The sequence below is a fragment of the Aptenodytes patagonicus genome, chromosome 1 (assembly GCF_965638725.1).
Source record: "Aptenodytes patagonicus chromosome 1, bAptPat1.pri.cur, whole genome shotgun sequence".
Classification (NCBI taxonomy): Eukaryota; Metazoa; Chordata; class Aves; order Sphenisciformes; family Spheniscidae; genus Aptenodytes; species Aptenodytes patagonicus.
The window spans coordinates 1,964,676-1,978,620 of record NC_134949.1 but is presented as its reverse complement, the minus strand read 5'-3'; the positions used below and the strand labels follow the sequence as shown (position 1 = coordinate 1,978,620).

The 13,945-nt window shown below is 42.3% G+C and overlaps 1 protein-coding gene and 1 long non-coding RNA gene across 3 annotated transcripts in view; one reads left to right on the top strand and one right to left on the bottom strand.

The window, feature by feature from the left end:
- Positions 1 to 10,202, bottom strand: part of CHCHD3 (coiled-coil-helix-coiled-coil-helix domain containing 3) — a 165,203-nt gene extending 155,001 nt beyond the window's left edge. For both annotated transcript variants that reach the window (XM_076346608.1, XM_076346701.1), the window contains exons 1-2: positions 10,052 to 10,202; positions 8,044 to 8,131 (exon numbers count right to left, since the gene is read on the bottom strand). In XM_076346608.1, coding sequence (XP_076202723.1) covers positions 8,044 to 8,131; positions 10,052 to 10,135 — 172 coding nt within the window. In that variant the 5' untranslated portion in view covers positions 10,136 to 10,202. The remainder of the gene's footprint in view (positions 1 to 8,043; positions 8,132 to 10,051) is intronic.
- Positions 10,203 to 10,497: 295 nt separating this feature from the next.
- LOC143155648 (uncharacterized) lies at positions 10,498 to 11,744 on the top strand. Its single transcript, XR_012994440.1, has 3 exons — positions 10,498 to 10,652; positions 10,820 to 10,913; positions 11,234 to 11,744. It is a non-coding gene; the product is annotated as an uncharacterized LOC143155648 (long non-coding RNA).
- The last annotated feature ends 2,201 nt before the right edge of the window (positions 11,745 to 13,945 follow it).

Here is a 13,945-nt window from a genome sequence, read left to right as displayed (position 1 = left end):
AATCAATTACTGCAATTCTAGCCTTAAATGCCTCCCACACATGGACCACTTTTTTTTCATACAAAGTTGAACATGATCATTTCATTACAATGAAAGAAAGAAACAGAAGGAGAGAGGAAGAGAGAGACAGAGAGACCTCTTCTGCATTCGGCCCATCCTTCCAAGTGCACAATCAAACTTAAACCAAATTTATATCATGTCAAACTCCAGGTTACCATTAACACAAATGTCATTTCTTGGAGCATATTTAAGTGTATGTATTTCATGCAGTCCACTACTACACTGAGATATAAATAAGGTATTTCAGGGGCCTGGTTGGGTTGGCTTTTTTTAGTTATTACTAATTTACCTGTGAAAATTCTTTTTTGTTTAGGGGAAAAAAAAGTTAACCCTTCCTCGAACAGCATAAAAAAATATTATTTCAGTATTAGGGAAAATATAATTTTAGGGAAAAAAAAAATATAATTCTAGTCTACGAAAGCTTGAGGATTGTTTCACCTCGCAACACTCTCCTGAAGACACAGTCCAGACAGCTTGAGCCATGCCTGCACTCTCCAGCTCCATTAATTGCATGATCGGGCTTACTCCCTTCCACTAGCACTGGCACTTTGACGACGGGTGGTGAAGTTGCTTGAGCAGCTGATTCAGGAAAGAAAAACTTAAGTTTGACATAATCTGCAAAGCTGTTCCAAAAGGCGGTCATCACCAAAAAGGGAAAGTGACACTATTGCTCCTGTGTGCGCTCCTGCTTCCCTTCTCTGAAAGGGAGCTAAGCTGGTACAAAACTCTTCTCGTAGGGTGTTTCTGGATGGTTTAGATCACTGGACACCAAGTTATTACAGGAACAGACGTGATCAGACATGAGACAGTTAGATGAGGTTAGCCGCAACATCAGACTATAGCTTTAAATACATGACATTTGCATAAGGAGTTCCAACACCTTTGGCCATTTGTTCTTGTCCTACCTTTGGACATTTGTTTAAAATGTCTGTTGTTCCACAGGATGTATCAGCACTCAAAACGCAATTAAACTGGGCAGCCCAAAGGCGCAGTCTTGATGACATCTCAAAAACGGTGTTTCAGTGAAGAATCAAAACATTACTTCTGAATTGGATAAACGTTGGGAATACAGGACAACAGAATATGCCAGGCACATCAAGGTTTTTGCATTCCCACCTTACAAAAATTCTGTTCATAAGTGAGACAAGCATTCATAAGGTTCTAGATATTCCTCTTATACAATTATGTACCTTTTCCATACTCAACAATCCAAATTTTTCAAACACCTAAATTAGGGCTTTTTGCCTATCCTCTAATGTTTTCATCATGTCTACCCAACCATTCATTAATTATGCACCATCTTTCTGATGAGGTTAATACTGTCCTTTAAGGACACAGAGTGAACTAAGCCCTCCCACAGCCCTGAACTCCAAATTACTATGAACTAAAACAAAAACAGATGTACAAGTTGCATTATTTGCTAGTTTTTCCTTCTAATTTCAGTACCACTTTACAAGGACATATCCAGACACCTGAAAGCGTTCACCGAACACCTTCCATGTCACACAGACAGTGAGAACTTTAATTTATGCAATACTTGCTTCATCTCCCATGCATAATTCTGTCTTCCCTATACGCCTGCAACCCAGTGACATGAATGTCAGACTCAACTAAAGATTTGCTGTTACAGTGACAGCATTAAAAGTTTGGCATCTTTAGCAGTCTAGTGAGTTACAAGACATTTCACCTTTTGATAATAAAATACTTCCATCGATAGCGAACCTTTCACCCAAAGAATATCAATATACATCACTGAAAATAAAGTTATCTCCAAGAAACTCATCGACAACTAAGTGGCAATATCGCAAGCCACAGGAAAGCAGGAGTGAGCGCTGCAGTGTCACATATGCGAGAATACCCAAGACAGCTTGCTCAAATTTAGGGTATATATTTTTTGATGCATGATCTGAGCAGACTGTTGCCTGGGTGTCAGAAACAATGACATTCTGATGAAGCTGCCCTTCCTCTACATGTCAATGTATTACACCATATACCTACTTCCTTTATCAAGAGCAGTAGGATGAACCTTATTCCAAAGAACATTCAGCAGTTTCGTTGGGTGTATTCCTGCTATAACAGCTACATTAGAGGCTTCCAAGATTTTCAGACTAAAAGCCTATCACAAGTCATCAGCATTTCTCACAAATATCTCTGCATCCCTTTGAAAAACTTTTTTTTTTTGTTTCCCCCCCGCAGAGGTCAGAGGGAAATCAAACCAAGACCACAAGTATACTATTAAAAAAAGAAAAACCCAATATTATTCTGTAAGACACAAATCGTGGCCTTCCAGGCTACCAGTAGTCCACAGACCAGCTCAGTTTGTTGACTGGGGATTCCTACTTGATTTATTTCACAGAGGTTTTCAGTACCAGTTAACTTTAAAGCCTCCTTCTAAAGAGTATGCAAAGCTGTACCTAGAGGAGGGCAAAATAAACACTACCAAATAGGGAGATCAAGCCCTCATGGTTGCTGCATCAGGATGAAAGGTCGCAAATCTGTGTCAGTGGCTGAAAGGAACTGCCTGAGATTTGCAGGTGTCTCACAGCAAAGTAAACAGCAGGGATCAACCCAGGCATTGCTAAAACTTTTCCTTTTCTAAAAATAAGATGAATTCTACAAATAAAATCATAGAAATGTCAGTTTACTTTATCTTTCAGTTTATACAGAGAAAAAGTGTTTTTGCAACAAAAAGGTAGATGAAAACAATTAATACATTAAAGGGCACAGAACTAACGGGATTTATTTGCAGAGGATTCTTCACTAACTGGCATGAATTTAGGCAAACTCTGTAAACTTCCACATACTCATAAAAAGTGAAAATACAAAACAATCCAAAGTTACAAGCAATAAAGCAGAGCCTCCCACAACATTTATCATGAGGTATTCCAGTTTTACTTTTTTTCATGCAGCATCTGACTATCCACAATTACTAGTACCATCAGTACATGCCATAATTCTTAAAATAAAATAAAAACAATCTTCCTAAAAGCTGGACAAGGAACAAGGGCAATGACTGGTGTAAAAGTTCTCAGCCACGTTCTCTTGGGCTGCACATTGCAAGAGACCATCCCAGGTGGTCACAGTGGTCCCTTCTACATTATAAGGATTAAAAATGTTTTGTTGCACTTAGCAAACTTATTTTCACACCCTACTGTCAAATCACAGGATCACAGAATCATTCAGGTTGGAAGGGGCCTCAGGAAGTCATTTTGTCAAACTCTCTGCTCACAGCAGAGACAGCCTTGAGATTAGACCAGATTGCTCAGGGGTTTACCCACTCACACCTTGAAAGCCTCCAAGGATGGAGACTGCACAACCTCGCTGGGAAACCTCTTCCAATGCCTGACTGGTCTCATCGAGACAAAGTTTTTCCTTATTGCCACTCTGAACCTCTCCTGCTTCAATGTCCACTGTCTCTTGCCCTCATATGATGCAACACCATGAAAAGCCTGTTGCCAGCTTCTCAATAAGCCCCATAGGTATGGGAAGGCTGCTGTTAGGCCTCCTCAAAACCTTCTCTGCTCGACCTTGAACAAGACAAGTTTCCTCAGCCTCTCCTCACAGGGACTCCAGCCTCTGACCTTTGCTGAACTTGTTCCAGCTGATCAATGGCTTCTACTGGGGGGCCCAAAACTGGATGCAGTATTTTGGATGTGATCTGTAAAGTGCTGAATAGAAGAGGATAATCACTTCCCTCTATCTACTAGACGTGCTCCTGTTCATACAGCCCAGGATGCTCTTAGCTTTCTTTGCCACCTGGGCACAAAGCTGGCTCACATGCACCATGCTGCCTGCCAGGGTGCTCAGCTCCTTTTCAGCAGTTACTCCCCAGACAGGCAGGCCCCAGCCTGCACCGTGGCAAGGGGCTGCTCCTTCCTCAGTGCGGGACTTTGCATTTGTCCTTGTTGAATTTCATGAGGTTCCTGCTGGCTCATTCCTCCAGTCAGCCTAGGTCCCTCTGGATAGTAGCCCTGCTCTTGGGCATATTGACCATGTCCCTCCAATTCAGGGTGATCTGCATTGAGGAGCATGTACTCCACCTCCTCCTCCTGGACATTGATAAAGCTGTTAAACAGGACAAACTCCTGCAGAACCCCACATGATACCAGCCTCCAGGTAGAGTATGACCCATTAACCGCAATCCTCTGACCCTGACCGTCCAACCAGTGTTTTTAACCTAACTTCTTGTCCAGTCATCCACACTGCAACGTCCTAACTTGGATATAAAAATATTGGAAGAGAGAGCGTCGAACACCTTGCTGAAGTTGAGGTAAATGACACCTACTACCCTCCCCTCATCCACAAACCCACTCATTTCGTAGTCTGTCTCTGCTTCCACCTCCTGCTGACCTCATTTTTATACTGAGGCTCTATCGTGAGCTCCCTGTTTAACCAGACCAGCCTCCTGATATATCAATTAATTTTCCTGAGTACTGGAATGGACCATTCTTGCACTAGGAAGAGGTTGCCCTTAAGGACTTCACAGCTTTCCTGAGCTTATCCCTCAGAGCTGCATCCCGTGGGATCCCACCAACTAGCTCTCTTCATAAACTGAAGTTTGCTCTCCTAAAGATCAGTTAAATCCTGGTTGCATCTCCAACTAAAACCTAATTCTTCACATACTCGTTCCTGTACATCTCAACAATACTTCCTTATAGGTTTCTGATTGAGCCAAGACACCCTGGGACACTGAAACTCCACCAAAAGACACGTACACCAACACAACAGAGTACACAATTAAAAGGCATCATTCCACACAAATGAACAAGGCTAAGAAATATATTTTTCTCCACTGGAAACATGCCAGGTCTAACCCAATTTCTGAGGAGGCATCAGCAGTGCTCACTTTATCACACACCTACACAATACATAGTACTTTATGACACAGGTCCTTTACCAATTTGTTTTCATGAGGACAGTATAGTAACAATAACAAATACTACAGTTAAAAATATATTAAAAAAAAAAAGACACAAATCCTCTGTATCCTCAGTGTAATCTGTTTCTGCAAAGGGAAAAAAATGGCTGTCTGAGATGCAGAGACTCTTGATAATTTAAGCATTTGTTGTTCTTTTTTTTTTTTTCCATAATAGACTATTAGCTTTTCAGATATCCACTAAGCTAAAATGAATTAAACCATTCCCTTTGTCTGTTATGAATAAAGCTTTAGGTATAACACACATTCAGAAAAAAGAAAAAAAGTGCTCATTTTCTGACCAAATTACTTTTCATCAATATTGCTTTAGGAATTACAGACATACTTTAAAGATTTTACACTTGTTAAATATTTTAGCGCATGTTATATTTCTTAGAAGTCAGAAAATGATCCAAGCAAGCTAGGATGCTTTAAGACATTGTATTTAGATGTCAGATTTCATTGTAAGTGCATGTAATTTCATTTTCAGACCCCAAACTGAAGTCAATAAATTCATCATATATTGGCAAGCAACAAGATACACATTCTTTCATGTAATCTAATCCATTATTCCTCCACCAAAAGCTATCAAAGGCTTGACTTAAAGAAAGGGCTGTTTTTAATAGCTCTAAAGTTTCTCCCTCTAGACATCTTTTTTATTTTTTGTAAAAATATGTTTTTGTCTAGAAGATACAAATGCAGGCTAAGAAACTGTCAAGTTCGAAAGTTGCCCAGCTGGCAATCCGAAAGGCAGAGCCAGCCTCCAAACACCACCATCCTTGGGCAACTCTCTCCAGAAGCAGCGAGTGATCCACTGTCAGAAAAGCAAGTCACCATCACCAGATTCATAAACAGGAGGGGAGGAGCTGCCTGGAGAGAGGTCTCTCATTAATGGTGCAAGAGGCTTTACCAAGAAACCAAGCTCCAGCACTGCTGCATCACGGAAAGAAGATCCCCCGATTTGGGATCCAGCCCCCCCAGCCATTAACGCAGAGTAGTTCAATACTAAGTGAGCAGAGCACTAGCTTTGAAGCGAGTGCCCTTCCTGTAATGACACCTTATCAGACAAATGCAGACTGACAGGTTAGACGTAGCTACAAATTAAACAAATAGGTTGACTGTTCGTACTGCATCAAAGAAATTCAATAGTTTGTAATTCTTCGTCAAAAAACATTCAATGAAAGAGGAATGGATGGTATGGTAACGTGTACTTAAGTATAATTTAATCCTCTTAAATACAGATCATTTTAGCAACTGAGGTATAACACTGATTATAGTTCCTGGCGAAATACAAGCACTTCACCTAAATCACTAGTTCTTAAAGCAAAAATACGCATAAGGTTTCTCAAGCTTGTGAAGGGTCAAGCGGTTCATTAAGCCTTTTGATAAAAATAAATAAATAATTTAAAAACCCCCCACTATTTCCAACACACAAAGAGAAACAAAATAAAGGACCAGATATTTACATACTGTGAATTAGCAAAGAATTACTGGGGTATTACAGCCTTCATCTCTAGTCACCACATCCCAGAAATCACAGATCCTTATTCACAAGACAACTCCACAACCCAGGTTTAAGGATGAAAAAGCAAAAAGCACCGCCGTGAAAGTAGGTAGGATGCGCAAGTATTATTTCATATAAATCCTATACCTAGAATAATTTCTTCACCACAGCAAAATACATATACATAATGAGAAGGCTACTATTTAAAAAGAGAAAAGATGGACGACCTGGCAGTCCATGCATGAAACTACAGCCCTACTCCATTCAAACCTTACTTAAGGAAGCATTAAATTCTAAGCAATTTTATTGGGCAAACTACATTTCACAAGCCAGGTGACAGTTCAAGTAATTTTTAGCACTGATATTTTCCTTGCCTTCGCTATGCCACAGTCTTCCTATTCATGAAGTGGAAAAACAAACCTCTAAAACAGCATAATTTGGGGGCCCCGATATTTGTAAAACATCCTGTGTTGGATTCGCCTGACATCGTCAGATGCTTACACCTGACCTCTTCACCCCGGTACTCCTAGAGGGCAATTCACCTCATCCTCAAGTAGAATTCTCAAATAAGCCAGATGAATTGTCCCCCAAAACGTCTTTTTCTTTCTACTGACCACAAAGGCAGCCCAGCTCGGATATAGACACCTGCACCACAGACACCTTCAATTAAGCAACAGGAAACCAACTTTCTGTGCTTCACATGAAAGATGCTACGTTCTGTTCACTCAAGTCTTGCTGCAAGGCCCGCTACTGCCACAGGACTTGTTTTTCATCAGGGTGTTGAGTTTTGATGGGATTTTTTGTAAGCACCGAGGCAAAAGGCCCTTAGGGAATACTGATATCATTAATATTTCTGGAGCACTGATAAGAAGCCTTACTTGAACCTTCCAGGTTTCACATAGATGACAAACTTAAATCACATGCTCCAATCTCTGCCATTCATTTTCACTCCTTCAGTAGCTATGTCATATTCACCGTGCTGAAGTATTTTAAATTAGAGTGCAGGCTGCCTGGTATGAAGCCCGTTTGATGCATTTGAACAGGGCTCAATAATGAAATATAAAATGTTAAGAAAGCCATCATTTTGAGCCATCAATCTGTATAAACCGTATGCGACTTATTTCCACTATTCCATGATAGGAAAATAGCATATTATTCTTTTAATGTTTGCTTAAGTATATTTCACCAAAAGCTCACTATACTAAAATTCAGTGTTGATTAAGCATGCAAGAATTTTCACTTCAGAACTCAATACATATTTGGAATGGGTATTTTTTTTTTTTTAAAACAGAAAAAGCAAAGTCTTTAATAATGGATAATACCTTAGAAAACCAAGTCTAATAAACAGTTGTGGTTTACACTTTAACGTCAGTCAGAAGAAAATACAGAGTGATATAACTTCGCTAAAAGCCTACAAACTACTTCCTTCTTCAAAAGGAGATGAGCAAAAAAGTTAATGTCAAAAAAAGTCATCTCTACGAAATCACAGTGAGTTCATTACAATGCTTTGAAAGGCACATTTGATTTTCTTCCTCCCATTAAAAAACCGAAAACGCGGGCATACCTGCACCAGATGCTGATCGGTGCTGAGAGTGCGGTCTTCCACTGGGTGAGGAAGGTTCCTTCATACGATCAATGACACTGTCAGACAGCTGAAAAATATAACCCCCAACCCAAAGAGAGTCAGACTGCATCTCCTCCTTTATCCCCATTATCCCCCTTTTTCCCCCCAATAATGAATTAAACCTTTAAAAAAAGAGCACAGAGCCCCGAAATAAGATGTGACAGCTGCTAAAATTTTATCAACAATGCAAAATAAACTTTGTATTTCCCCTTTTTTGTGAGCAAAGCGCTCATCTCTGAGCACAAACAATCAGGCTGAACAAGATAATTTTGGCTTTCACAGAACACAAGAAACTGATATGACAAAACACAGGATACGGGGAAAGATAAAGGAAAGAACACCTTTTGACACATCGCCTGTAATTAATCAGCCTTTTTGCCTCTCTCGGTTCTTTGGATGACAGTCAAATACCACACTGTGCAGGTGCAGAGCACTTAACCCAGGAGGAACTTCATCCTGATAAAGCCCTCAAAACACTTGTGCAACACAAGTGGTCAGAGCAGGTATAGTCAACCACTAAGTTCATTCTAATGTTGACACACGCACACACAAAAATACTGTCACCAATTTTGCAGAATCAGAGAATAAGAGTAATGTCCAGTTACTGGACAAAGGTCTTTTGTAGGCCACAGAAAAAATTAACAGAAGTTAAAGAAGTCATTACATGAAAGCTTTCGTTTTCCAACTTAGAACTTTTTATTGGTTTCCTCGAACATCAACTCTATCAAAATATTGTTTTGACTGCCCATGAAAACTAATTTTACCTAGCAAATTCTTCACTAAATCTACAGTATGACACCTCTCACTGGCAGAAATCTGTGTTACAAAGATTTTGCTAAAATCTGCAATCTAATATGCAAGTGTAAAATCTCTTCAGTATAAGATTTCTTAACCCAATCCTTAAAACTCCCAACTTAACTTCACGCAGTTAGTTTTACGTATGTAAACAGTTGTGTATATCCCACTTTTGGATGCTCTATCACCTAACATTATTTATTTAGTGAAGCTGTATCTTCCTAGTACCCATGATATCATTCAGTCTTTATTCCCAGTATTTCAAGATGCAGGATACTTTAGAGAAATTCCAATAGCCCTTCCCAGTACTTAAGCATGGTTCAGAGCGGATGAACCCTGCTGCGAACGCTTACATTACTGTCACCTACTTGCCTGAGAGCATTAAATGACCAGAACTGAAAAATATTAGTATGCTGAGATAGGCAGCAGTTACTGTCATGGTTCATTCTGCAACACTCCTCCCTATGAGCAGCAATAAAAGACAACTTATTATCCTTCCTGGTATGAACCACAGCGTCTTCCACTGAAGAATTTCTAAGCTGCAAGATTTCTCCAAGTGTCTTGTGTCACAAACTACCTTCTGGTATGTTATAGGCAACAGCATGCCATAAACAGGGAAAGAATGGGAATGCTTCTGCAGGCACAGAGGAAGTCGGGTATACGGCGTGTAAGAGAGCGGAATATGGGAGAGGGAGGAGCTCTCACACGTAGAGGTCAGGGAAAGACAAAACAAGCTCTTCTAGTTGCACCTCTCTCCTACAACTGTTCTGCTGCCCGTCTTTGGAAACCAGGCTGGGGGCAAGGCTCCCCGATGACACCTTCCTATTCACGGCGTGCTTCTTCCACGACAGACGCCTCCGGACTGCACCTGAGCACCGCGGCTCTCGCCGGTCCCTTAAAAGACCCCACTGAAAAAGCGGAGCGGGGGCGGGAAAGGGGCCGAGGTCACTGCGGGAGAGGGGACGGAAACGGAGGAGAGCAACCGCGAGGCGTGAGGGGACGGAGCTGCAGGGACGGGGGCAGGTGCCAGCAGCGTAGAGGCTGAAAGAGACGAGAGAGGGACCGGGGCGGGCCGAGCTCGGGGCGAGCCAGGCCCCGAGAGTCCCTGCGGGCCCCGGCGAGAACCCCAGGCCCGGGGGAGCCCCGCTCTCACCCGCACGCCCTTCACCACCGTGATGTTCTCATTCTCGTCCGCCTCGAAGGTGACGCGCCGGGTGCTGCTCCCGCCGCCGCCCATCTTCGCCCGGCGCCACCAGGCCGCGGCCAGGGACGGCCCCAAGGAGACTCGCTGTCCACCCTGCCAGCGCGCCACGCAACAAAGCCGCCCTTCATTGGCCCGCCGCTCGCCCCGGCCCGCCCCCCGCGCCTGGAACCCTGCTCCCTATTGGCTGCGAGGCCGTAGCCATGGAAACCGCGCACCCCCGCTGAGGAGCGGCGAGGTACCCGGAAAGGGTGCGGAAACTTTTTCGGTTTAAACTTCACGGGTGCAGACTACAAGTCCCAGGATGCTTAGCGCCAGGAGGCGGGGGGGCGGGAGCTGTGCCCCTGCGCAGTGCCCGCTGGGTAGTGTAGTTCTCTCCAGCCCCCGGCTGTGCTTTGGCCGCCCGGAGCGGGGGGAAGTGTCGTCCCTCATGGCCCGCTGGGGCTCTCCCGGGACACAGCCCCGCTCTGAGGGGACTTTCGGGAGCCCCCCCCAGCTCTGCGGTGTGCTCCTGCCCTCCCTCAGCGAGGCCACGCCGATGGCGTGCTGTGGGGTGAGTGCCCCAGGCTTCTGCTGGAGCTCTGGGCCGGAGCTGATGCCTCCTCCCCTTTTCCACGTCATAACGGCATAAAATTACCGTTAGCACAGCCCCTTTGGGCATGTAGTTTTCTTTCCAAGAGATGAATAATGTTAATAACGCATAATACATTTCCTTTTCAGCCTGCAATATAAACTGCATCTGGATCTGGCTGTTCCGCGAGTAAAATCCCCCCTGTAGATCCCATGGCCTATCTTGATGGCCGGAATTGCAGAGGTGCGTGCTGGGAAGACGTCTGAGAGGAGAAAAAGGTGTTCTTTAGCGTATAATACCAGAAAAAGTATTGCATTCTGGTTGTCAATGGTGTCAGACACGTCTTTGAATTTCTCTAGCCTAAGTATGAGGCAAGAAGTGCCTTTACATAGCTGGAATATATGGATATACATTGTTTTGTCTCTCCTACCATCTGCCCTCTTCACTTGTTTTACCCAGTGAAGCCCCAGTCTTCTGCTGGGACTTTTTGACACTGGCAACATATAAATAATAATAACCATGATATTTGGGAAACTTTATCTTTTCTTTTTCCCCCTTCCAAGACCTTCATCTGCATGGCTCAAGGAAGGATAGCCTTTTTGTACTGAAGTGACACCGAAGCCTTCCACTACCCTTGCAAGAAATTTGTCCTGAAGTGTTTACATAATGATGACAACGGATTATTGCAGCCCGTGTCAACTGACGCATTTCATGTCTCTGAATCGATGCAAACATTGTGTTCGTTGCATCAACAGAACTGCTCACATGTCCTTGATACATTTTCAAGCAATTTTTATTTGGATGTAAAATGTCTGTCAGCCAACATTTCAGCAGTATCTATCTGTCTTCCTTGGGGCTTAAGATATTGCTGAAGCATTGGCTGATAGTCACTTTACTACCAAATAAAAACTGCTTGAAAATATATCAAGGACATAGGAGCTGTTCTCTTGAGGTATGTGACGTGATGTTTGTGCCCGTTTTTATAGATGTTAAACCAGTTTCTATGAGGGGGCACTATTAAGAATTCAACATCCTGGTAACTGTATGTTTTGAAGGGAATAAATGGACTGTGCATCTATCTGTCTTGATACTCTGTGAGCACCAACAAACTGAGGGTATTGAATTTTCTTTTTTTTCTGCACTGGGAATGTTTTTAGGGGGTCAAATTGTATTTATTCAGTTAGTGACATAACTGTTGTGGAAATGCCCATCTCCAAATCGGAAGCAGCTCTTCTAATATATTTGTCCTCTGTTGGGAGCGTCCTGAGAAAATACTCTTGTCTTGCTGAACAGAAAGATTTATACTTAGGAATTAAGGTTTTAACAACAGCTATTTTCTACCAGGGGTTTTTATGATTGTTTTGCATGACTTGAAATTACAGAACACTGTAACATATGCATAGATTTCAGGAGGGGGGGGGGAGAACAAATGGGCAGAATTACATCTCAAAATTGCTTTGGGTCATTTTGATGTGTCTGTAAGGTTCTCTCACTGTAGAAAGAGCAGGACTGAGGTACCCCAGAATTTATGGCTCCCCTATAATAGGTGGAAATGAAAGACTGTTTGCTGCAGGCCAGAGCTATCTATATGTCAGAAGCTTTTCACTGTGGACTGTCAAACCTGTTTGAGAACTCTTTCAAGGACATTGCTAGATGAAAAAAGTATTAGAAATTAAAGTTAGAAAAGGCTACAACAAATTTGCAGTCCAAAAATCATTCATTATCGACTGGCAAATAAACTCATGTCTAGTTCACAACTCTCACAAGCAATTTGCAACTAGAAGAAGAAGTTGTTCTGTGTATAACTTCAAACAATTTATAAGTTCACGTAAATAATATGCTTATTTTAAGAGTAGTGTCGATCAATGCGGTACACAGAGTTGACTGCTATGTGGCATAGAAAGACCCAACCTAGTTTAAACTAACTAGTACAGGCAGCAGCAGTAATCAAAACATCAAAACAGGGCTCGGCATAGAGTAATTTGTTACTACTCGGTAGTGTTAATCAGTCTACAGGAGTTCTGTGCAGCCAAGCCAGGCGCTTTTGATACGTGTGTTACCTCAAATACCTGCGTCCTACTCCAGTCAGGGTAAAACTCTTCAAAGATACAGATGATGAAGTGACATGGCCAAGGTCATTCAGTGCCAAAGCTGCAGGACATTGGTCTTCTGTATCAGTTCTCCTCAGCGGTTACTAGAGAGTACATTTCTACCAAAAAAAAAAAGATAATGCAAGAGCGGAATGACAAATGCAAATGCAGCAATCAATACAAACCTATTAACTGCTTCTGATTCTTGTTTGATCTGAACCCGTTTCTGACTTGTGTAAGCAGAAAATCCATCTCAAACTGGTAAACTTCAGGTATTTCACTGTGTATCTGAAAAACAAGCAGTATCTTACTCTGTTAAAAACATTCACTTCTTGTGGTGCTGTGTGCTTTTCCACGTACCCTGCACATTTTTATGGCCAGATTATAAATGCTTGATCCTTTGTTAAAAAGCAGTGCTGTTTTTTCCAATCTTGTTTGTCCTTGACTGGACATATTCCTTTGTGGTGGAAATATTTCTTGTACCACTTAATACTCAAATTGTTCGCTATAAAGTATAGCCAAAGAGTAGTGAAGGACAGCATTGCCAGACATTCAGAAACAAATAAATCCTAATGAGCCCAGGAACGAGTTACTATTAAATTTCAGACTCTTGTCTCAAGACTTAAAAAATGCCATGAAAACACTTGATAGGTGAGGTGACATATAAAGGCTCATTGCACACCTGCTGTGAGTTTTTATTCTGCGGAGGATCATCTTGCTCGGTCACTGCCACGGTGAGCATGTTGTACCATATGACTTTACCTGGTTATCCCTTGATGGTCATCTATTCCTTAGAAATGTTCAGCATGGAAAGACTTTGATAGTACCTAGGTTCCTCCTTATCAGTAATGACCATTATAGCGAAGTCTGCAAGTTCTCAAAAACCTGGAAATTAACCCTTTCCTGTTGGATGCAACAGCCCGCAGTGCCTTCTGCCATAAGATGAGATTTCATGAGTAAATAATGTACCTTCAGTACATTCCTGGTGTGCCAAATCCTGCTTCTGTTGGTGCTATCGGCACAAGTTTCAGTGCCTGTTATAACTGCAGGGCAAATTAAGCTAAACCATCAAATTCCTCTAAATGATCTTTTCAAACATATTTGAGGGCCTGGTTGTATAAAGGGCAGAAGACCTTCCCTTTCAATCCCAATTCAGCTCCTGCAGAGGCTGAAGGTTCATGGCTC